Raw genomic sequence first — 26,128 nt, 5'->3', positions numbered from 1 at the left:
GTTCTTTTCTCTGTTGCCTTGTTCTGGCTTTCTGTCTGAAATGTCAGCATGCACTGACCCAAACTGGCAGCCTAGCTTCTTCCTTTTTTTCCCCTGCTAAGCGCAAGCCTTACTGAGCTGCGGGAGGGTATTCTCACATAAAGATCACCGTGAGTCATCCCGTTGACCTTTGTATGTGTCAACGTGTTCATAGCCAAACCCCCACTAACACACACTCGCACACACGGAGACTCACACGCACACCATAATCGCAAGACACGCTGAGAGACGTACACCAAGGACTCGTGTTTGTTTTCCTGCGTGCACTCACACTTGCGCTGGTTTATCATGTCATCTATTTGCACAATCAGTGTGTTCATTGACACCTTGTTTACTGACATAGTGATTCCCGTACGATCTCATTTACTAAGGTAACGCGTGTGTTGTCTGCTGTCTATCCAGGAATGGCCCATTAGTGGTGGGAACTGGGGTCAAGGCATACAGAGCTACCCAGAGATCATCATCACTGGGTAAGACACTAATTTCATTAGTGTTATCTTTATTATCCTGCACAATTGCTTTCCCCTCTCCTGCACTGTCAGGTCACCAAGTTTTTATATATTCCCATCATGTGCACTTTGCTCCCATTTGATGCTTATTATCCCTCTCGAAGCTGTCAACAAGGGGTGGGGGGGGGTGGGGGGGGGGTGTTTTTAACAGAACACATGCAGGAAAGGAGTGACATTGAGGTATGGGTTAGGCAGTTGGAGGCTCTTGCTCTTCTCCTTCCTCCTTGTCTCTTCTCCCCCATGTGCCACATTATTATTCTGCCCAGGTTTTTTTTTCCTAAGAAGAGTGCCACAGCCTGCACAGTATTTCTCTCCCTCTCCACTTAGCTGAATTGCCAACAAAACAAAGAAGAAAAACAGCCAAATGACATGCATTTTTTTGTGACACCAAATAGAAAATCTGTCAATTATCAATACGAAAGCATTCTTTTACAATACATATTGATGTTACGCCTTTATGTTTGTCTAGAATTGCTTGGATATTAATGGATTATTGAATGTTTTCTTCTTCAAATGTTTGTTACTGAGTTGGGAACCCGTGTATTTCTAGAATATATCTCCTCGTTATATCATTAGGACGTCTTGTGATCTGAATTATGTTGATATTGCTTTGGAGCTGTTCAGATGCCCAAATACTTCTGGCTATATATTTACTGATTAACTTACTGTTATAGTTATAAAAAATCACAAATTACAGCGCTGTGCAAAAGGCTTGAGTCGTATCTAATTACCTCTGCCAAGGAGGCTATGTTTTTGGTAGTGTTTACATCCACGCGTATCGTTCTGTCTCTAAATATGACAGCTTGAGAAGTTTTGAATAACTTTGTAGGGGTGCAGAGTGAGGTCATGTGAACAATCTGTTAAGATTTGCCCCATATCCACCGAGGTCTTTAAGGTTAACTTAGTGATTTACTTGTTAAAAATTGACAAAAAGCCTTAGAACTTCGAAACTGTTTTTCTTACAAGTGTAGTGTGTATTATTAACAAATAGAAACTAATGTATGAAGATTTAAATTATGCTACGTTTCGCCTCTCCTTGAAGGTCAAACGATTGGACTGAAGGTCAGCGTGATAAAAATGCAATATAGAGCTATTTAAAACAGTTTCTTAAGTCATTGTTTGTATTGACAGCATGTAGGCATATATGAAATGACATATGGGGATTCTAAATGTTACTACTTTAGTAACGAGAGTTTATTACAGTATATTTCTAACTAACTAGGCAGATCATTCTCTTTGTGTTGACATTACCTTCTTTAAAAATATAATGCGTTTTGGGAACAACTTGAAAGAATACCCAGATACCAGTATCATTATCTAAATGTTCACTATACAAACAGAAGAAGAAGAAATGTAAGCATCCTTTTAACAGTAGAAGACATTTTATGAAAGTTTAACCTTATTTGACCTTAAAGAAGAGGTCACAGGTCCAAAGAAACGTCATATTTAGAATCCCCATATATTCCTTATATGTCTATATGTTGTGAATATAAACACTGACAGTGAGAAACACAGTTTTAAATATCTCTATATAGCATTATAATCACTTTCAGATCATTCAGTTGACCTTGTAGTCAGAGGTCAAATGTGACGTGATATTTGGATGCAATCTTTGATGTGACGTTTAGAATCCCCACTACTATTTCTTAAATGCTGCCAATACAAAAAAAGGCAAAAGAAATTCAGGCACAGTTTTAAAGATAAAAGACGTTTTATAAAAGTTTGGACTTATTTGATCTTTAAGAAGATGTCAGAGGCCCAAAGAATACCTATGTGTTATCAATACAAATAATGGCAGCAACAAACATGGTTTTAAATAGCTCTATATAGCATCATTATCACTTTGACCTTCAGATCAATCTATTGATGCTTTGGAGATGGTATTGTATTGCATGGTGGATCAAACCGTGACATAGCCTTCACCACTTTTTTGTTTAGGCTTGTCACTTCTTCATTTGCCCTCCACTTGTCCAGTTTCCTCACACTGCACACCAAGTTTTCGGGTAATAGCTCTTCGGGAATCAGCTTGGTGGTTTCAAAGAAGAGACGCGTGGCTGATGTAAGGGATTTTTTAAAAGGATAAATAACTTCCCTTTCAGTCATTTTACGCTCTAAGTGTATTTTGATTTTCTCACTTCTCATGAGATTTCATTGTAAAAGCTTTACTACGGCAAATTCTGACATATTTTTGTTACCATGGCTGATATTGTTTTCTTTCCCTGCAAATGTTACAAATTGGCTGGTGTTGTTTGCTCACATAAAAAGTCAAAGGTTATAACTGACATGGTCCTTCATTTGTGTCTCTTTTCACTCCCTTGCATTTCCAGGCACGCTGATGGAACTGTGAAGTTCTGGGATGCCTCTGCAAGTAGGTTAAGCTCATAAATTACAAATATAGTTTATTTTATTGACTATTTTATTAGCTTTTAAACAGAAAAAGACATAGGACACTTTGTTTTTTACTCATTCATGTATGCCTGTAAGAGCGTCTCCTTTAGCATAGGCTTCAATGGAGCTGCTGCTCCTGATGTTTTTTCTTTCCTCCTTTCTTTCTAGTAATGCTCCAGGTGCTCTATAAACTCAAAACAGCCAAGATATTTGACAGGAACAGGTCTAAGGAGGACAAGGGCAGCACTGAGGTGTCAGATGAAGACCCCTTTGCCATTCAGATCATGGCCTGGTGCCCTGAGAGCCGGATGCTGTGTGTGGCCGGTGTGTCAGCCAATGTTATCATCTACCGCTTCAGTAAGCTGGAAGTAACTACTGAGGTGGTTCAGGTGGGTAATAGTCTTCAATTTTACCTTTGATCTTCAACTTCCAGGAATTTCATGTTTTTCCTAATCGTCTTTTGTAATATGTCGCTTCCTAACACACAAAAAGGGATTTACATGAAATGCTCTAACCACTCATTTTAATGATGAAAAGCAGATATGGACTGCCCGTCTGCCTGCAGTAAATGCCTGTTGTTCACTGGGTGCATTGTCAGAAATATATTGTAGAGCTGTGGGCTACTCTTTGTTTTGTTGTCGGTCCATCAGTTTGCCTCGGAGGAGAACTAAATTATGAGATACAAAGTGCTGAAGTGAAACCGAGTGTTAAAAACAATGAAGTGTCCACTGCAGCCACCGTTTGTACTTTTCACACTCCCTTCCCTGTTCCTATGTCAAAAACAAGATTATCTGCCAAAAAGTGATTGCAGATATTTTTTTTTGGTTCATATACTTAAAATTGGTAAATAGGCCGTAGTCAACAGGATTTACAAAGCACTGGAGATAAAATGAAGAAATTACCTGTTTTGCAAGTATTTTTATAACTCTGCGTTATTGTACCTACTTGGTTTTTTACATTATAATCTATCTTGTCCTTTTTGATCACTTAGTGTATCTTTATAGAACTTTTATGACATATTTGTTGTACTTTCTGCTGCCTTTTTCTCCAGATTTTGGTTAAAAAGGACCTTTTAAATCTATATGATTATTCTTACCTGGATAAATAAAGGATATATAAATGTGTCTTTACAGCTTGACAGAAATGTTCTTTCTGGCTCAAAATGATTTCATCGTTCATAATATGTCTGACAAATTATCGGCCAAAAGTCATTTACAACAATACAAATGATGGCAATCACTTTCTGGCATGACATCAGCCCACTCGTCAACCAATCTGCATTTGACCGATGCACAGTGTCATCCACGTTTGTCTGGCAGTGGTTGGTTGCGTCGCTCCAAAACCCCTCTCCGTAGGCTCTCCGTAAGCAAACCGACACAACTGCGGTATTATAAATTAAGCATCAGATGTCGAGGCATATGCACAACCACATGAACTCAAAGATCTGCCTAGTCAAAGGCAGTATGGTTACCATGCCAACAGACAGAGCAGTGAACAAGCAAAGCTAGACCATCATTATGACCTGCTTTGATAGCGATGTAAGTGCTAATGGTGGTGTGATGTGAGCGGGTGCTTAATGAAATAAAGAGAAATGCCGTTATTATCTCCGTGTATGCTCACAGCTTCTGTATTAGCGTTAAACTGTGCATATATGCTTTGCTGTTTCTGTTGGTTGTGGTAGCAAAGCAATAAAATAGTTTCTAGCATGAGATTATCTTTATAGTCCTGGCAACATATTTCTTGTGAACAGTCATTGCTGAGGTGTTGTTGCAGCAGACTTCGCAGTGTTCACTTGTCAATCAAAGCATGTGGGCAGCACTGTGGCGCGTTTAGCTGATGCCCTTTTTGTGTTCAGTACTGTTTGTCCTAAATGTCCAAATGTTTTGTTCTTCCAAACAAACAGCGAGAAGCAATTATGAATTTATAGACTTCAAGTGCCTTGCTTAAGAGCCTCTTAGTAGCTGTTGGAAGAGATTAAAAATCAGCCACGTTCATGTTTAAAAGCTTTGCAGTTTTCTGTGGGTGAATGACAGTAAGCATTGATGCACGCAGAAGAGAAATGTTAGAGCCCTTTGTCCTAAACGCCACATGCTGTAATGTGGATCTGAACGCTATATGCAGCAGTGGCGAGCTGTAATTAGGCGAAACAGCCCGTGTTTGAACAAGGTCAAACACCTCTAAATAACCTCGCAGAAATGAAGGTAGTGGGGAACGAAAACAGGCGGAGAAGAGAAGATCTGAACAAGGGCACTGATCACTCTTCACTCCCACATGTCAGTGGGGCTAATGAGACTGACAGAATGCAAAAGAGAGGAGCTGATGAGTTTGCGTGTGTATCGGTGTGTGTGAATCTAGGAGTGTGTACATATGTGTGTCTGCGAAGGCGCGGGTTGCAAAGGGGTAGCCTGAAGGAGGACTCAGAAGGAATGAAACATCGCAGTATTGGAGGACCTCTAAGACTCTCAATCTTCCCACACAAACATCAAACACCTCCTTATCATCAAAGTGACTCTGCGATCGCATATGAAAGCCATTTACCGACACACTCATCATCTCCTGAGGAATTATTGTTTACAAGAATGTAGAAGAGGAAGTTTCATGATGTTCCTCGTTTATAATGTGTATGTTAATATGTGCACCTGTGTGTGTATGTCCTCTCATCCAGTTACTAGAGGTGCGAATGCAGTACGAGCTGAATGACATAGAGTCTCCAGATGGCGGGGGTGAACAGACATCAGCGCTCCCGACGCCCGGTGCCTCTCCTCAGACAAGCGGCCCACCTTCACACCCTTCCACCAGCAGCAACAACTCTGATGGAGGCAACATACCCTGCCTCAAGTATGAAAAACACACACACATATATAACTATATGGAGAGGGAGAGAGAAGCACTCGCATGAACTCTCATAAGCTGCAGGAGCACTTGCACACATGCTCATTCACACAAGAGTCTTGCCTTTTGCCTCAAGCACACTCGAAGCATTCTCAGCCACAGCCTCCCCAACATTCCCCTGCAGCCACTCAATACACAACAGCTTCACAACCGCAGCTGCACCCCTCGTCATTCTTTTTATGAAACCTTTTTTTTTGTCTATTACTCCCTTTCATCCACAGAGTGCGCAGTACTCCATTGAAGCAGTCTCCAGGTTACCAGGTAGATTTGGTGGTCCAGTTAGTGTGGGTGAGTGGAGAGCCTCCTCAGCAGATCACAAGTCTGGCCCTCAATTCCTCCTACGGCCTGTAAGTACACGCAAGCCTTGGCTGAAACTAGAAGTATTTTCTGGGACTTTGCTGGGATTTATGCTATTTATGTTAAGACGCTTAATCTGAAGTTAAAAAGCAACATTAGCAAAGTTAGCGCAAATCAAATTGCAGGCAAAATCGTCACAGATACTGGTGCTGTTCAAGAAGTTAATACTCAAGTCCTGTCGACACAGTTCAGCAGCTATGGAAGAGATTCCACCTGATTTTGGACTTTGACTACAATGTTTACGGATTCCAAAACGAAATCAAATCTCCTAACTGTAACTTTTCATTATTCTTGTTTTAAAAACTTTTACCCCTCCTTTTCTTCCCACTTCTTCTTTGACTTTGTCGCCAATCCCCAGAGTGGTATTTGGCAACAGTAACGGTCTGGCAGTGGTGGACTACATCCAGAAGACAGTAGTCCTCAACTTGGGGACCGTCGAGCTTTATGGCTCTAATGACCCCTACCAGAGACAGCCCCGGTCGCCAAGAAAGACGCGACAGCCTTCTGGAGGTAATAAAAAGAGAGAAGATGGAAGCCAGAAAGAAAAACATTTTATTCTTTTTTCTGAGCATGACAGCTTTTTTTTTTTTTTGCCAGAACAGCTCACCCCACAGTTCTTTAGTTCCCGTTCTAAACTGTAAACTGATGCAAATATGAGAATGAATAAAGTGACGACACGCTTTGAATCCACAATGGTGCTCTCTTTCTTCCTTAATCTACAATGCTGACGCATGATTGAGCGATGACAACCAAATACTCGCTCTCTCTTTGTGCTTCGATTGACTTTCTCTCTTTGTTTATCCGCCTCTCTCTTTCTCTTTGCCTCTCATTCACATACCCACTCTCTCACAGCCCATCCCTTTTCCACGCATCCCTTCCTTTTTACTGTTGTCTACCACGGACAGCGAACGGTATCCTTTCCAGTAAGGACACACTGCCACCATGTGTCAGAAAACAGCAGTGCATGTTTTGATACTGCCGCAACGTCACGACAGTCTCCTGTCCATACTTGAGCAAAAGTTTGATTGATTAATTTAGCAAAGTGTGTCCACGTGGGTTGAGAGACTTCTTTTTTATGTGTGCTGTATGCAAAGCAACCACACATGCAAGTACAGACTCAAAGTACTGTACGTGTAAACATCCGAATGTTCACAAAAAGGCTCACATTAAATACTCGCAGAGCATCTGGTGTCACTAACTGGTGAGCAGTGGGCTGGCACTTGTCAGTGCTTGGCAAGTGTGAGCAGTAATCAGGCATCCAGCTGTGTTGCTCTGCCAACAGGGACTTATGTCTGCTTGGCTTTCTGCCTCACGGAACAATGTCACACACAAATAAACACACTTATAACTCAAACATGCGTGCAGGGAAGGGAGGAAGTAGCATTTAAAACTGGATAAAGAAAACTAGAGACCTTCTTGATGGTCTCTGACAGATGGCGGATGAGACTGCACATAGGTCCAAAATACATGCTGCGATCCTAAACACTAAAATATAAAGTTAAAGAAACATATTTATTATGGATACACAGAGCGAACAGCCAAGATTTTCTTTGAGAATCCACCTGATTTTTGCTTTTAATTATGTGATCTCTCATACAGGTCTTTGTGACATCAATGAAGGCTCAGCTACATCGGAGGACCGCTGCAAGTCGCCTACTTCAGGTAACATATCTTTCAGCTTGTCATTGAAAGAGAGGAGTGGTGAATATAGCAGAAATAACGGCCAAACAGTAAACCAGTCAGAAATATACTTAGAAAACCACTTGTGTGTGCTGGGAGGAAGATTAATGTTTCAAAAGAGCCTTTACGGTTAATACTGTTGTAATGAAGTTGTTGCTCATCAAACTTGAACTCTAGGAGTTTCTTCTTTTTTGAGTCACTCAAGTGTCTGGCTTCATTCAACCTCTTTCTTTAAAAATGCACTGTTTCAGTTAAATATTGTACATTTATGGATTTATAATAGTTTTACCATATGTCCATGCTTTTTTTTTACCACTTTGCAGAGTTGAAAAAAGGGGAATACGTCATTTATAATCTCACCCTGTATTCTGAAAAACTGGGTTACATAGGCTGTAAATGCATCCGGGGACTGATGGTAATTCACTGAGGCTGCTCGAAATTATGGGTAAACCAAACTCTGCATTCTGGTAGAGAAACCCATTCATTTACATGAATATTAGTAGGAAAAAGGGCTTCACATATTCCGTAGCACTGAAATTCCATGCTTTTTGATACTCACACTTAGATTGCATGCCAAGATTCTGATTATTTTTAACTTGGATTTTGATTAGGGTGCTTCTTTCAACATTTCCCTGTGTCCGGATGCAGTGTATTGAAGCAGATTCGTCTAAATGTATTGCCAAATTAAGCAGTTTTTGTGTGTATATCACATTTAGACAGCAAACCCAATAGAATGTACTAGAAGAAAAACATAATCCACTTTATGCTGCACTATCCTACCTCTGATTTTAAATATTCAGCCTTTTGATGATCTACTGCTTTGTGATATGCAGGAATAAGATGCCCTGCTGCTCTTTTACTTGCTTCCATCTTAATCTGCGTCATTAGTATTTCATTTGAAGGTGCTTGAAGAGAGAACAGCCTAGGTTTATCTCATTATGGGTAACTTGGCATTACCACGATGAAAATAAGGAGCTTTTTAAAAAGGTCAGACAGAAAACAAATCACAGAGTCTGCTTGCTGCTGTTTTCAGGTATGATGGCTGCCCCAGTCTCTGTGTCTGGTGCCACCAGACTGTAATCTGATACATCTGTCTGCTTTGCTATACTCATGGGACAGGGAGAGAAAAGGAGTGCTTTTCTACAAAACTCTCTTTGTAATCTAGGTTTTAAGTGTGAGCCAGTTTGTTTTAGATTTTTGTTTATTTTCTCTCTCTGTCTCTCTTTTCTTTGAGTATTTTTGGTATGAATTCTGCAGAGGAATAATGTAACGTTTGTAGTATGGCTTGTTTTAGACTTAAATACAGTATAAATGTGGATGGCCTGGCTTGATTTATTTCCCAGTACTTTACATTGTACGTGAATAATTTACATCAGATGACAGGATGTCTTAGTGAAATCAGTGTTCCTTCAAAAAGAAAGGTGCCATTGACATAACAAGCCATTTTCTGCTCAGAACAAGTAAGCACATCTGTGTTTGTTTGATTATTTCTTTGTTTTAACTATGCCTGGCAGTAAATCTTGGAAAGCCTGTTTATTTCCCCTTAATTGGTGCCACATTTGTAAGGAAAATGCATTTGTGGGTTTAGCAGCAGAGTATGGGTTGTGCCACATTTGACTGATCTGGATAGAGCCACAGGGCAACTTTAAGCTGGTGTTCCATAAAACCAACCATTTTGGGTGAGCCTTAGTACAATCTCCAAATTGAAGGCCAACATCCATATAATGGGGGATTTCCAAATGCATTTTCCTTACAAATGTGGCACCAATTAAGGGTAAAAAAAAATCTGCCTCTCCAAGATTTATTGCCAAGAAGCATTGTTACAACAAAGAAATAATTGACCAAATAAATATCTACTCACTTTTTGTGCTAATACACACACGCACTGGGGTAGTGGGGTAAAAATTGGTGTTTTTCTAACTGCGCATTTACTCTATTTTACTCCTCCCTCCTCCCCAACACCCTCAAAAGTCTTGATGTCAAACAGCAATCTACACCAATTCTACAATGGAGGTGGTAGAGGAGGTAAGATTGGGCAAAAATGTCTATCAGAGGCTGTTTAGGCAGGAAAAAACGTGGTCTAGATTTGGTGCCCCTGTTTTGTTTCCGTTTTTTTCTTTTTGTGGAGAAAGTGTCTCTGTCTTCCTTTGTCCATACTCACCACAGTGGGAAGAACTAAAGTAGAGAACAGAGAGCTGACGTTCCTCTATACTCCTGGGTTAGCTTCTATTCAACTATCTTTGAGGTCACTTTGTATTTTAACATAAATGAGTATTCTTCGTTTGAAATGACAAGATGCTCATATTTGATATTTGAGCACAGAAGAGTAATATAAGAAAACTATATTCTAAGGATTCAGAGCTTGTGAAGCAAAAGCTTACCTGGAAGGACGGTGGGACTGCAGTTTTCTTGAGACACCTTACTTGTCAAATATTCTGTACATATTGCATGCTACATGTATGTAGCACGAGTGTCATATTGTAAATGTGCCTGCATCTGATACTTGTCCCAACTGATTGTACGAAGTTTGATGATACCACTGAACAGAGAGCAACTCGTCTGTCTGATTTTGTCTTTGTCCAACTTCAGTGTATGTTGATAAAACTTTATAAAAGTACATTTAAACTAAGTGAGCAAGTCAAAAAAGAGGATTAGCAACGGAAGGATTCAGTATCTCATACAAGTGACAGTGAGTAAGTACAATATCCACACCGATCAGCGACAGCATTAAAACCACCTGCACAAATTTCTTTTGGTCGTTGTGATGACATAGCAGCCCTGACTCTTTGGTGTCTCACATTTTGACAATGGAGCCCTCTGTTGATCAGGCTTACTCAGGCACATCCCATGGGTATTGGGAGTTCAACATCTTGGGCTCACTGACATGTTCCTTGAGCTATTCCTGATCACTTTTTGCACTTCTGGGGAGGCCTCTGCCTTTCAGGATCGCTGTTGCCATGTCCAATACGCTTGGTTTCCAGCATAGTGTAGGTGGGTGAAACATGCCAAAGTAACGTCCACGTGAACATCAGGAGGCAAAGTTTGGGGATTGCTGTCGTCGTGTCCGATATACTTGGTCTCTAGCAATGTGAAGGTGGGTGAAACATGCCAAAGTAACATCCACGTGACTATCGAGAGCCAGCTTTTCAGAGTACAAGATAATTGTTGTTAACAACTTCTCTCGTAAATAGTTTTAATGTTGTGGCTGCTTTGTTTGTGCTGGATTTTTCGTCTTTGCTTAGCCTGGTCCAGAAACTGATGTTGTCCTCCTGAGCCCTTTTAACACCTGATTATTCACAGTGCAATACCTTTTCAATATCCCCAAAACCCACATAGGTGATTTCAGTATTTTAGTTTTGCTTAAAAAAATCTTGATAAAGTCAATTAAATTCCCCCAATTTCCAGCATACTGTACTAAACAGAAATCAGATCATCTGGATAAATCATGCATGTATGGATAGCATATGTAAATTTAGGGCTCTAAAAGTTTGTCTACACCTTCATAAGTACTGTAGATGGGCAACAGCAAGATTTTATATGTCCTCCACTTAACTTAAAAAAATAAAACAGAAGCATGTACACTAATGAAAAAAGCCTAAAATAATCAAATTAAACTCAACCCAGTTTGAGCTTGAAGGTATTACGAATGTTGCAGTTTTCTTAAAGGAACTTGTATGGATTTCTTTATGTATGGTTTCTGACAGTTTAAATTGCAAGACAGTCATAACTCTATTACTTGAATGTCTCATTTTATCGTCTTTCTCCTTCTTTTTCCTACAGACAGAGAAAATAATATTTAGGACTTTCATTCACTGCTATTTATATTCACTCTTCTGATAGATGGAATGCTTTACAAACTAGTACTGAAAGTATATAACCGGCAGCAGGTTTAACCATCCTTTTCACTATGTTTTCTTCCATCTCTGGTTCATTTTTTGTTTCTTGTTAGTTCCTTCTTCTTGCTGCATGCTCCTTTGGCATGAAGGTCCTGAATGGCCGTGCAGTTTTGACGTGTGTCTTACCTGTCCTGTCTTTCAGGGCATTGTGCAAACAGACGTCACACCTCTTTTGTTTAGTCTGTAACAGCATGCCTCTGTGATACAGAGGGTCGTCTCTTAATCCTTATGCAATGTCTCCTCCTGTCTAAAGCATTTTGGCTCTCCTATTCTATAAAACAATCCCTTGGCACTTGTTCAACAGTCTTCTGTCATTTTGGTGTATTTCAGGTGTGTGCACAGTCCTAGTCCAATGCTAGATTAACTAGCTTTGCATGGCATCGTGTGTTAGCTTAGACATGTGTTTGTAAAGAGGGATGTTCTCTTTTTTCCAGCAAAGATGTCACGGAAATTAAGCTTGCCTACTGAGCTAAAGCCAGACTTGGGTAAGCCTTGACTTCGTGTCTCCAAACAATTTGTATGAAATGCAATATACTTTTCTCACTCTGACTGGACTCCATCACTTTACATTAGTCCAGTTTTTTTCTGGTTATTAGTCTCAAAATTGGCAAGCTGTGCGACTGTTCTCTTGAGTTTGCATGCATCAAAAGTAGCACTGATCTGAAGTGAATTAAAATGATTGAACTCAATCAAATTGTTGGAAATGAACCCTTGCTCACGCTTCTTTTGACCATGGTGGGGGTTAAATCAGAGGTCAGTGGTGCTAAGCTAAACTTTTTACACCGCATCTCACTCTAAAGCTTTGTGTAACTTTTGCAGCTTTTCTTTTCTCTTGTGTGTTTTTCATGTCTTTCTTTTCTCTGTCTGATTGGTCCTTCAAAAAAAAAAATATACATATATATATAATATCAATACAACTTTTTTTCTGTACAACTTTCTTCCCAAACACCAGAAATATTAGATGGAATATTGTTAGGTTTCATGGGTTTAAAATAAGATACGCAAGTGCCAAGATATTCACCTGTATGCTTGATTAATGATCTCAGTGTTATGCACATTTAACTTTCCTAATGTGCCAAACAGCTGGTTTATTTTATAGTAATAAAATTGTGTTAAATTGATGTCTCTTGTATAATGTAAGGGAACTGCAGTGATGTTAAATCATCATCAAATAGGTCTTAAATGATGCTGCTCTGTTAAAAAAAGGCAATTAAACTTATGAGATCTGTTTTTCCTAGAAAGACAAGTCCACCAACTGTTTACTTTTATTTTGTCACTAGCTGTTAAAGGTGCAATTAGAGTTTCTTTCTCACCATTTCCAGTATCTACATTATCAGCACTAAAAACAATCATTTATAAACAAATAAAAATGCTATTGCTGATATGCCTTGAATTTGCTTTAAAAAGTGTAAATCCATTTGCATTTAACTTCCAAACTTTCTTTTAAGGCAGTACGAAGCTTTTGATTGTTATGTTTCTTTTCTTTTTTTTTTTTTTTTTAGCATATTTTGTGCCCACTCTTCCATTGTCTGTCTTGCAATAATACTTTTTTGCAGGTGCTTTACCTCTCTGTTTTTTCTCCTTACTGTCCTCCTGTCTGTATGCCCGCCGCGGGGTGCCAACCCATTAGACCACCGGGACAACTCTTTCAGCCGCTCACGCTCATCCAGTGTCACCAGCATCGATAAGGAAGCACGAGAGGCCATCAGCTCATTCCACTTCTGTGAGACTTTCGCTCGGAAGGGGGACAGCGCTTTGACACCCTGCCTGTATGTGGGCACCTCCCTGGGAACTGTCCTGGTTCTGGCTCTCACATTGCCACCTGCTGGAGAGCAACGGCAACTGCAGCCAGTTATCCTTTCACCTGCCGGTGGGTAAAGCAATCTCAGATGGGAGGGAGAGATGGAAATTAGAGTGTAGGAGGTTTTTTTTAAACGGCAATAAAGACCAAACTATCATTTGGCAACCCACTCTGTAAATTTTAAAGAAAAACATAACACAATGATTTTTAAATACTCTTATGTTTAAGTGGAAATGGAGCAAAAATGGTACAATATGACCAATTTTGTCCTCTACTTGTCCTCTACTAAACTGCAGGAGTGTCTTGAAGACATAAAGAATATGAAGGCGTTGATAACTTGTAATTTCCTGTCTCTATATTCAGTCAAAACTTTAGTTTTTGTATTTAAAATTTTCAGGCAGACAGTGTCTAACCTGATACTTATTTTGAATGGCATTATCTCAGCGTCCATTACTGAACTTTGGAGTCATTTTTCACCAGGACACACTAAGCATTTCCAAAATGCAGCAGTACTCTGGAAAATATAATGTTCCAACAGGTTTTTTCCTCCTGTTCACCAGGTATGTTGGTACGGCTGAAGGGAAGCATCTTGCGGATGGCCTTTATAGACTCCACGGGGTCTCAGCTGCCATCTGCATATGAGCCTTGGTATGAACCCAACGTTACAGCAGACGGTGAAGAAAGAGAAAAAGTCCGTAAGCGCCGGCCCGTCTCAGTGTCCCCTTCCACCTCCCAGGACCTCAATGAGAGCCAATATGCTGTGGTGTGTTCAGAGAAACAGGCCAAAGTCATTGCCCTCCCTTCCCAGACCTGCATCTATAAACACAGTATCACAGAGACCTCCTTCATCTTACGGGCAGATGTGGTGCAGATGAACCAAGGCATGTGCGTGGCTTGTTTCTGTGCCAACGGCCACATCATGACCCTCAGGTAAGGCTACATCTGAGGTCAGGCAATGTTTCAACCAATACATGCAGTTAGAATTAAGAATGTTTGCTCTCCCCTCTATCATGCATGGTATGTCTATATATTCATATACATGAACTGGAATTGACTTAACAAGAGAAGCAGGAGAGCAAATAATTTTGCTCATATTTGTCCTTGTTGCAAAGACACTCCACACAAAATCCGTAAACTGTGTACAGCGAAAGCTGCCATATGGTAAGAAAGAGGACAGGTACACAAAAAAAAAATTGGGGTCATAATTTAATTTGGTCATAATTTGCACCTGTTTATTGAAATCCAGAGGTTTTTTATAGTATACAGACTTTAATTTTAAAGTTCAGATTTTTTACTTAGAATCTGGACTTCGATTTTAGAAATAACACTTTTTTTCCAGACTGAATTTTCAGAATTTGAACTTTAATCTCAGCATTCTCACTTTTTTCAGACTTTGGACTTCATTTTTAGAATCAGACTTTGTGTCATAATACAGGCTCTTTCTGGACTATGTTAAAAGCAAGGATAAAGTGCCAAACACCAGGCAATGCTGGACACTATTAGGTGCATTTTGCTTTTACTGGTTTGGAAAAGCGTTTGCCTTCAGAACTTCCTTAATTATTCATGTCCTAGATTCAGCAAGGTGCTGGAAACATTCCATCTTAAGAGATTTTGGTTTTGGTCCATATTGGAAATAGCATCGCACAGTTTGACCATATTTGTCGGCTACACATTTATGACGATAATCTCTCATTACACCGCTCATTGTCATGTTCAAGAAACTAGTCTGATGACTTGAGCTTTGTGACAGGGTGTGTAATTCTGCTGGAAGGAAACAACAGAAGATGGTTACACTGTGTTCATAAAGAGATGAACATGGTCAGCAGCAATAGTCAGGCAGGCTGTAGCATTTCAGTAATGCTCAGTTGGTACTTAGGGGTCAAAAGTGTGCCAAAAATTATCCCCACACTATTACGCCACCACCATCAGTCTGAAACATTGATATAAAGCAGGATGGATCCGTGCATTCATGTTGTTTATGCCAACATCTGATCCTACCATCCGAATGTCACAGCAAAAATCATGACTCGTCAGACCAGGCAACAATTTCCAGTCTTTTATTGTTCAGTATTGTAATGTAACTTTATTGATATTGTTTCTGTGCCTCCCATACAGTGTGCCAGGACTGAGACCGCTCATGGATGTGAACTACCTACCTTTGACAGACATGCGGATAGCCAGGACTTTCTGCTTTACTAACCTGGGTCAGGCCATGTACCTCTGCTCCCCCACTGAGATCCAGAGGATCACTTACAGTCAGGACACTTGTGAAAACCTACAGGTGAATTAGCTTTCTATATACAGCACTACTACGTGTTACTATTGCATAACAGTTTAAAATCTCTGAATGGCTTAGAGACACACTTTAGCCAACTAAGTACCTAGGCTATTTTTTATATTAAAATTTTCAGATTAAAATTAACCTTGTCTGTATGGGTAACAGACAGGAAGAATTTTGAAATACCATAATCCTATATTCCTATTGTCATGCCAGAATGAGATTTTAAAAAACTCCCGCCAAACTCCCTCTAACTAATCAAAAATCACTAGGGGGATGCTGAGAGGATAGCAGCATAAGTTTGCAGCTCCTGGTAAAAACTCACAAAAAAAAGCCCTGAAGCATTTTTAATCATTAAATTGTGGCATAAATGTCATGAACGGTGGGAGAAGGTCAAGAAGACAGGGGAGATAGAGGAGACAACGTAGACATGCCGGAAAACAGCATGCAAGGTGAGCATGTGGAAGGAGAAGGGGCTAGCCACCTCCACTCAGGCTAGAGCTAGCTAGCTATAAGACAAGACTCAAAGAAGCTGCAAAACACTTGGAAGAGATGGAAAGTTGGAACATGGCCACAAAAGATGCATTAATTCAGTCACTCCAACAAAACTGGCTGCCCTAGAAAAATGTATATTGGCCAGTAATGTATATTATCGATGGATCGATAGGCCTAATAGAAGGTTCTGAATGAAACTCTGTGCTGCAGTTTCTGGAACACTTGTTGAGAGCTGAGCTGTTTCTCCCACCAGACCCTGCTCTGAATATCCAGCAGGCACACAAAGCTCTGACACCTAAGCCTGGACCAGGAGAAACCTTTATATTGTCATACACTCACTTACTGCCTGTGTCATAGCTAATGAACACAAAACATCAATAAATGACTGCAAGGAATGGAGTTAATCCAAAGTAAGTCTAAGTAGTTTGAAACTTGTTTCACACAAGTTGCTTGGTCTGAAATAACTATGGGGAACTGAGTCATCCATGGTGAGAACTATTCTATTTATAACCGTGTCCAGATTTTACTGCAGTGTGTCTCACAAGCTAGGGACTTGTATTGTTGGGGGATATGTCTAGTATATATATATCTTTATCTCTATTTATACATTTTATATATGTATTTATAAAATGTGTTAATATTTCAGGAGATGCTGGGTGAACTTTTCACACCAGTGGAGACACCGGAGGCCCCCAACAGAGGGTTCTTCAAAGGCCTGTTTGGTGGCGGTGCACAGTCGCTGGACAGAGAGGAACTATGTATGCCGAATATGTATCTGATGATATACATACACTATTTCTGTCCGATATGTACCATCACTTCATGCCTATCTGTCTTTTCTTCATTCGATCAGTTGGTGAAGTAGCAGCTGGAAGGGCATCGCGAAGTCTGGCCCAGCACATCCCTGGCCCAGGTGGCATTGAGGGGATGAAGGGAGCTGCCTCTGGTGTGGTTGGTGATCTGGCACGTGCTCGGATAGCACTAGACGAAAGAGGCCAGAAACTGGGTGAACTGGAGGAGAGGACGGCTGCCATGATGGCCAGTGCTGACTCTTTTTCCAAACACGCCCACGAGGTGAGCAAAAGTGTCAAGAAGGACATCGAGCTTGAAAATTCATAACCACAATTAACAGAGCGACGATGTGAAATCATGAATGCTCACTGTATGTTAGTGCTACTAACAAACAATAAACAATGAAATTAAATGCTTGTGACCAGTCTTGACCCTCCATAAAATATTTTACACAGCAAAGCAGTTACTGTGAAATATTGCATGTAAAACCTGACACTATTTAACCAGTAGAGGGCAGTATGTAACCATGAAACTTTCACTGTACCGTAGCTAAGAAGCTTACTCAAATTGTAGATTGTTTTCAGAATGGAAACGGTTTCTAAAATTATGTGAGGGCCCCTGTTCTCTACAGTGTTTGACTGACCAAGTAAACAAAATTCAAAATCAAAGCAAATTCATATACATTCAGTCATAAAATGAACTTTAGCAACAGCAAATGGAAGTGGTTTTAGAGAGAGACGTGATGGTTTTGTGGTACTGCCTGATCATTTGGACCATGTTCGATTGGCTACATGTTCTTTGTTTCCAGATGATGCTGAAGTGCAAAGACAAAAAGTGGTACCAGTTCTGATTGGTGGAAGGGGTGGAGTAGAGCTCTGTGGACACCATTGTCTGATTGACCTCCCTCATCTGGCTCATCTGGACTCACCGTGACCCCTACCCATCTGTCTGTCCCTTCATCCGTCCCTCCAAGCCTTCTTCACTGAGACACTTGGGGATTTTCTTCCCTAGCACAATGATGAAACACTGTACTTACCTCAGTCTTGGGGTGGAACTGAGGGGTAGACAGGAGAGGAAGACGACCTCAGAGGGAATAACTTAATAAATGGTGTCTTCTTTTTATGTTCTTGTCTCATTGTTTATCTCTGTTCAGCCTCTCCTCTGAGGTAGCTGACTGGCCCATACACCTGAAGATTCTTCACTCTCATTTGCCAAAATGTTCTTTACTGTTGTCTCTACTCTGTACCCTCGTGGCCAATATTCAAACTGGCTAAAAAAAAAAAAAGACAAATGTGTAATGAAGACGCAAAGACTTCAAAAAGTTATTAAAATGTAAAAAAAAAAAGTAAATACATCATTATATATACATAGATCTAATAAATGTGCAATGCCGTATCCACTTCCAAGTGACAAGTACAAAACAAAGGGATAACTCATCGAGGAGATGGAAGCGGGCGCGAGGGCCGAAGGAGGCGCCGTTGGAGAGGTATAAGAAGTGCTGCGATAGCGATGTCTCCTCTATGCAGATAGTCGCAGGGATAACTCATTCGGAAGTACACTGGATAGATCATCATCTTGCTCAATCTCTAGACTCACCTCTGTATTTGACAAACTTTCATATCGTTACCGTGTGTGTGGGTGCGTGCGTGAGAACGTATGTGCGTGCGTGAATTTCTTGTCTTGCCATTCCTCTATTTGTTATTTGTTGGGTTATTTGCTCCGTCTGTATTATGATCATTATTATTATTAGTAGTAATATTATTGGAAAATCTCTTATTTTTCTATTGTTGTGAAAGTGGATGATATTTAATTTGTTGAAAAAGAAAATACATTTTGTGACTTTTGTCTAACAACTGAAATTAATTTCTCCTTATGATAAGGGCTGGAATCTATAAGGAGGGCAAGGATATAAAAGGCATATTTAGGACTCAGTAACATGGTGACATCAGCTTTTCTTTTTTTTTTTATTCTAAAAGAGAGCATGTATGAGCCACACACATTTATTCCTTTACTGAAAATATCATTTAATCACTTATCAGATGCAATGTGAGCTGCCTCCCACTCGCTCGCTCTCTCTCCGATGTCACGAGCTCGGTGGTTTGATGAGATCAGCGTTAAATACACAAATAGCCAAGCCAGTATCAGTATGGGATGATATACATTGCAAGCATAAATCCTAACAGTAATCATACAGGTGGGATAAAAACAAGAAAATGGCTGAGTAATCTTTCAAAGGGACATATTTGAAACTTTTTTCCCATATTTTTTATTGTTACTTTTTGTGTTTTGCTGACAGTTGTCTGTACGTGTGATTCCTTTTAATATTTACTTACTGAGGTGGAGGAGACAGCTGTGTTTGGTGTTACCCTCATTATTATCTTGTTTCTATTTTCCATGTTTGCAGTCGAACTCAAATGTGATGTATCTGTCTACCGGGCTTTTAACCTTTATTTGTATATAAGTAAATAGTTTGACAATCTAAGTGGAAAGTAAATGCCGAGGTTGCTCAGGCAACAAAAGAGGAGACAGGCCATATTTTTTTCTGACGCCAAAGAATTGCTTTACCTTTCCCATTGCGTTGTCCCATAGCATTTGGCCATGAGTCGGGAAACCACACGGTACATGTGAATATGTGTTATCCAGTACAGCTTCACCCAGTGCAGGCCCAGGATCTGGGCAGTTTAGATATATCACCTTTGTCACTTTTCAGGGTTCAGGAAATAGAAAGTCGAGAAGGAACTCAGCCATTTATAACACGATGGATCATGAAATCACTATCATTCCACCACACCTCAAATGATATTTATGGTATTCATCTGTGTGAATGCGTGTATTTGTACATCTTCTCTGTCTGTATGTAAGGTTATGTTCATGTAAATGAAGTGATATGATTTATTACATTTTGTTCCAGTTGTTTACTCATTGCTGGTGATGTCCTAGTTCAGGTAAGTGTGGACAAACTCAAACCACCAATAAAGTTAAAAAAAGAGGACAAGGATAAGATAATGTGTGATAATATGTGAGGATGACCTCTAAATTTTGGTTTAATTTAAAAATCCTTCACTTGTCCTCTGTATTCTCTCCGTTGGTTGCGCAGCTACAGATGTGGCCTCCTGTGTTTCAGTAAGCATTGTGGTGTGAATGTTGGCTGGTTGGTCTATCTTTCGCCCCTAAGCTTAAAAAGAGAGACAAAACAAAGTACTTCAGGAAAAATTGCTTGTTTTAGCTACAAGTCAGCCTCCCCACCAATATCCGTTTGATGTCTTTCCCTTTAACCCAGCTGTTATTTCTTTGAATGTTATATTTGTTTTCCCATCTTTGAGTGAATTTGATTTTTCAGCCCATGTACTACATACAGTATGCAGTATTCCTACCTGATATGATCCACACTCAATAAGAGGGAGTCCTGTCTATCTGCCATATGCCATCTTCTGTCCTCGATTCAACAGTTATCAGTGGGTTGCAGTATTTTTCTCATTGTAGCCAATTTTCTTGTACAGTTTTATGCAACTTTCACATGGATGTTTATGACTTTATCTGCTGCCACAAAAATTTAGAAATTCTGTAGATAGAGATTACTGTGCAATGGAAAATAAAAGTCGAAAATGGATTGTTGTCTTTGGTTATTAAACGGTTTCTGTTTAGCAGAAAGAGGAATAAAATGTTGGAGTAGCTCAACGACATGCAGGCACACTGCATATTCAATGAGATACAGTTAGATCATGGAAAACTGGTTTCATCACAATTTTATCCCAACATTAGATGGCAGTAAATATACATGGTTGCCTCAACAAGCAATACTGACTAAATAGGAAAAATGCAAACAGTGAAAGGGCGATCCTACTAGTTATTATTAGCAGGTTTAATGTTTGACAGCATGCAAATAAAATATTAATTTTTACAAAAATAAATGAATACATTTATCAGTGAAGCAGAAAACAGTAGTAATGTAGTAATATAGTAGTCTTCCTTGTTTATTAGCTTTTTTATTTATACTCCAAGGCTTCATTTCCTCAAACATCATTGTCCTGTACTGAACACAGCAGATTCCCACATGTGCTCACTCGTGATGCAGACAAGGAGGGTTTATTTATTTATTTATATATTTATCTTGGGGTAATGTACAGGAAGTCACCCCAACTGTGACTTCTGTTAAATATTTTATCTGGCTCTAGAAACACTCTTTATCTCACACAGGGAGACGTTCACTAATATTTACTGTAAATACCTTACAGTTGACCTCTATATTTAGAAACAGACCTCTTGAATCACAGATGCAATCATCCTAATCCCTATCAAGCTTTCCCTATTATCTGTAAGTTCATACTGTATCTACAAAGGATTACGATGTGGATCAATTACTGTGGAAATCAGAGAGGCTACCAGCTTAGCTTATGATTTCCCGTAAGAGTACAAATTTACAGACTGTATCTCTGCGTTGTCACTTGATGCTTCCGGGCATTATGTGCGACTAAGGTCAGGTAGCTGTAGCTGGAATTAATGTGGACAAAATAGCTCAGAGATGAAACTAGATAAAGCAATTAGGCTAAAGAGTAATATAGTGATAGAATATCTTAAACCGTACCTCTGGAATTGGTAATAAAAGGACAAATGATTTATAAACCAACAAACAAACCTTATTGCAGTTCAGATATTGATTGCTGGCTAGAGGGATAAAGCAGACTGTGATTGAATGTTGCCTTCTTCTAGCTGATTAATGCCCAATCTAACTAAAAGCAGAGACACTATAGTTCAAAAATTGGGAAAAGCAGAGTTTCCTGGAATAATAACAAATGAAGATACACAACGGACTTATAAACAAATCCATATGTGAAATTTATAATTCCATAAAACATAAATCTCTGGAAAAGATAACTAAATGAATCTAGTTCTTTCTCTTGCCCTTTCTCTTCCCCTATATTGAATAGGCTTTATGGCTCTTTCCGTCTTTGCGTAAACAGAATTATCAGACAAAGTGGTGCCATTTTATTACGTAAGAGCGCTTGTGTTTTTCATCACAGATAAACTTCTGTGGGTGTGAGAGGCTGACAGGTAAATTAAGGGGAGAGTGGGAGAGGGAGACAAAGAGAGGGAAATGTGGTAGGTAAGGAGAAAAAAAACGAGTTGATTTGTTCAATTTGGCTGAAGCCATGAAGAGAAGGTCACTGGGGAGAAATGTTTGTTGTTGCGTACTGTTTGAACTACTGACTGACTGAGATATAGGGTCAGGCAATCCACAGCTAAGCATGCTGCTCAGCAGATGACATGTCCGTGAGACTGTTGCCGTGGTGACTGGAAGCATGAATGACCTGAGCTATGCCTGCACAGCAGGGAGACTCTCAAATTGAGTATTTTGTTCTGAAATATCATCAAAAATGTCATCGATAAACAACCAGTTGTTTAATGATTATTTATCAAGACTGGTTTGTTCAGATAAATGCCCCTTTTAATTGCATTAATCACAAGCTTTTAAAAGTACTTGAGAATATGAAATACTGCAATAGATATATATTTTTTTAAAGCTAGTTTTAGTCCAATCATGTTACAATCAGTAGGTGTCATGTTGTTGAATGACTGTGCCACCAAACATGTTACATCGCTCGGACAGTTAACATATTGTTTCATTCTGTTCCAAGTTTTAGTAACATCTGTGAACAGATACTATGTAACCTCTCAACTTTTTGACTCTTAAGCTTTCACCTTTCAATCTTATGGTTCAACAAAGGTGAAATGAACTAAACCGCTGCGCTTCTTAGATCTTAACTCAGGGGTGGGCAATCTCAGTCCACGAGGGCCGGTGTCCCTGCAGGTTTTAGGTGTGTCCTCGAACCAACACAGCTGATTTAAATGGCTAAATTAGCTCCTCAACATGTCCTGCAGTTCTCCAGAGGCCTGGTAACAAACTAATCATGTGATTCAGGTGTGTTGACCCAAGGTGAGATCTAAAACCTGCAGGGACACCGGCCCTCGTGGACTGAGATTGCCCACCCCTGTCTTAACTTCTACCATAGCACAAATATGCAGCGCACATACATAAATTCAGTTGCTGATACCGGTGCTTTAAGTTCTCAAAACTATAATCAGCATAAGAAAAAGAAATTTCTAGAAATGGATTCTAAACAAGCAATAAGCCTGAACAGAAGTTTTGACAGAAACATTTTCTTACATACAAAGAAGTTAATTTTTTCATATACATTATGTGCAAAAGACTGGAGGCACCTCATATGTCTTTATATTTGGCTTTCAAGGAGACAGATTTCCTTGTTAGCTTTTTGAATTTGATCTTCAGCAGTAGTTCAACAGGGTTTCTGAACCCATTTAAAAGTTTTTCTTTTGACTTTGACTGCTCTGCTTTTTTACCCATGTTCTCCGATAATCAAAAGCTTAGCAAATCATCAATTTTAAAAGATATCTTTGGTTAGTTACTAGCAGTCTGTCATAAAAGCACACTATATTTTCTTAGTCCAATTTAAAAGAAAAGATTTTGAAAAGCATAACAGTATATCTTGCACCAAGAAGGCGAATCCCAAAGATCAATTAGCCAAAACCTTGACCTATCTCAGCATGGCATGCAATGTATTTTTGAATCTTGAATCTGGAAATCATGTTTTTAATAAATAGAGAAAAGTCCAGCGAGGACAAAGGACCTGAGAGATGCATGAGTTGATCCATCTCATCAGGAATGGTCTCAATGCAAGGGTGACTGAAAGAAGCAATGTTTAAAGAAGGAAATGATCTCAAACATACTGCCAATGCAGTAAAAGCATCTGGATAGAAAAACACACAGTGGAACACTGTGAGTCATGGATAGGCTTCCCCAGATGGGAGGAACTATTGCTAATCACTGTTTTAAGGAATTAAAAGAATGCTTGACTGAGACAGTTCAGGCTTTATTGAAGAATAAAGGTGGTCATGCCAAATATTGATTTGATTCCTTCCATTCATTCATATAACTATTTCCAATTTTCCTTAAAAACTTAAAGAAATAAGATGTTGGCTCAAGACTTCTGCACAATACTGTGGAAACAAAATGTGTTCCTTGTTTCACTGTCTTTGTTAGTAATATAGATTTGTTAGCTTTCAAGTTTTGGGGTTTCTAAATGAAAAATTCTTATATTTTAAACAATACCCATTGGTTAGTGATGGTGACAGAAATCCATTAAAGTGAAGCATCCCTTCCTAATTTGCATTAGAAATTTGATATGAGAATCAGTTCTGCATTAGCACATCATGTCCCCATAACAGCTCTTCCTTACAGGAAATAAGTGCTGGAAGGATCATATTTGGAAAGGTAATGAGCATCGTGACTCACTTGATATTTCTAGACTGTTTTGCTGTGTGGGGGGAAAAAAAGTAGAAAATGTGCTGCAGACTTCTTGTAATTATCTGTGTGATTTTTTTTTTAACCACTTTTCAGTTGCTTCCTGAAAAAAAAACAGCTCTTGTGATGAAGAGAGATATTTCAAGCTTGGAGTCCTTACTTATTTAAATACATATGTTACTGTTTTGTTTCATCTGTACCGAGTTAACATGCAAGCAGAAATGTGTTAAAAAGGATCATTAGCTTCAGTCTGTCAAGCTGAGAAACATCTGTGTTCGAAGTAAACTGAAGATCATCTTTGGGCTGGCTTTTCTATCTCCCTGTGTAAGTGTGTGTGCCTGTGTGCATGCATGAGTAAAGGGAGAGAAGGGGTGTCTTCCACACGGGTGCGGTTGAAACTCTGACCTTGTAATTTTAAAAAAGGCTCCAACTCAGTGCTTCTTTCGCCGGAGTGAAGAGAGTCTGAAGGGAAGGCTCAGTGATGAAGCTGTACAGTGTGCCACATGCTCAGCTGGGTGCTTCTGAGACAAGATTTTGGTCCCACAGGGCCACAAGACCCCGTTTTGTTCATCTGTTGTCCACTTTCCTTCAGATGTAGACCAACCGTTCGAAGAAACTAAAGTAGAATAAAATTGTAAATAACAAGTACTCCTCTTTTAGGCAAACATGCAAAAGGCAAAGTTATGGAATGCACACCAAAATAAAATGGCCACCATCCAAAACCTCAGCCTGCGTGACCAATTTGTGTTTGCTGTAATATTTAGTTTTAAAATACCACAGCTCTATTAAGCAGAAATGAGTGATTTATGTGTGTGCATGATTCAAACAAGCACTGAAGCGAAGTTTAATTGATTTAGTTCTCTGAGTCACGAAAAAGGGATCATATGCTTGTTCCTAGAAAGCAAAAAATAGTTATCTCTTGTTTTCTAAAAACATTCCTACACTGCTACAGTTCGTGTAATTAGTGCCGTTATGACATATCCCACCAGAAATTAAACAAAAGTCCAAGTTTCCATTTTGTGGCTATTTGTTCAAGGATTTTTTTTTTTTTGTGAATATGTGAAATCCTCGAACATTTTACTTGTCAAAAAATGTAATGCTGTTTAGAAACATGTGGCTTGGCTTCTCCTGGAGCGGATCCATTTGAATATGCAGGGCATGCTGTTTTCCTGCATAAAGGGAATGAAACTTTAATAGCTGGTTTGAAAGCAGCTGAGCTGCTGCAGTGGCTAGCACCAGATCATTTCACTACATGCCAGTTCCATGTTAGTTCAGCAGTTAACCCATAACTGCATTCAAGAGAGTTTCCAAAGTTTCCTCCTAATTAAAAATATAGTAAAATTTTAGGGCTTCATTTTAATTATCTTCGAATGAGGATTAATTTAAAAAAGAAAACGTTCGGGAAATCATACCCATGCTCGATGTGCTTCAAAGCCCTCACATTTTTTTCCTACACAAACTAATGGGCACTCAGGTGAGACGCACTCAGCCCTGGACCATCTGGCAACCACTTTCATGTGTCCTGGTTACCAAAACAGATTCATTAAAGGTTCCATATTGCAGAGAATGACATTTTCATTTTTCTTTTGATCATAAAGCCTTAGGTGCTATATAAATATTGTGAAAGCACAAAATCCACGCAGCCCATATTCATAAACTGACTTTTAGAAGGAATCCAAA

At 39.4% G+C, this 26,128-nt stretch overlaps 1 protein-coding gene across 4 annotated transcripts in view; it reads left to right on the top strand.

The window, feature by feature from the left end:
• Positions 1-20,737, top strand: part of stxbp5a (syntaxin binding protein 5a (tomosyn)) — a 94,098-nt gene extending 73,361 nt beyond the window's left edge. For 2 of the 4 annotated variants that reach the window (XM_039598538.1, XM_039598541.1), the window contains 14 exons: positions 442-509; positions 2,876-2,916; positions 3,105-3,325; positions 5,602-5,774; positions 6,050-6,175; positions 6,544-6,695; positions 7,785-7,847; positions 12,196-12,246; positions 13,350-13,631; positions 14,123-14,492; positions 15,678-15,843; positions 16,982-17,093; positions 17,189-17,409; positions 17,936-20,737. In XM_039598538.1, coding sequence (XP_039454472.1) covers positions 442-509; positions 2,876-2,916; positions 3,105-3,325; positions 5,602-5,774; positions 6,050-6,175; positions 6,544-6,695; positions 7,785-7,847; positions 12,196-12,246; positions 13,350-13,631; positions 14,123-14,492; positions 15,678-15,843; positions 16,982-17,093; positions 17,189-17,409; positions 17,936-17,977 — 2,088 coding nt within the window. In that variant the 3' untranslated portion in view covers positions 17,978-20,737. The remainder of the gene's footprint in view (positions 1-441; positions 510-2,875; positions 2,917-3,104; positions 3,326-5,601; positions 5,775-6,049; positions 6,176-6,543; positions 6,696-7,784; positions 7,848-12,195; positions 12,247-13,349; positions 13,632-14,122; positions 14,493-15,677; positions 15,844-16,981; positions 17,094-17,188; positions 17,410-17,935) is intronic. The other 2 variants (XM_039598540.1, XM_039598539.1) reach the window with 2 other exon arrangements.
• The last annotated feature ends 5,391 nt before the right edge of the window (positions 20,738-26,128 follow it).

This window comes from Oreochromis aureus, linkage group 15 (assembly GCF_013358895.1).
Source record: "Oreochromis aureus strain Israel breed Guangdong linkage group 15, ZZ_aureus, whole genome shotgun sequence".
In the NCBI taxonomy this organism is placed as follows: Eukaryota; Metazoa; Chordata; class Actinopteri; order Cichliformes; family Cichlidae; genus Oreochromis; species Oreochromis aureus.
The sequence above is the reverse complement of the archived record's forward strand: the minus strand, read 5'-3'. Positions and strand labels throughout refer to the sequence as shown.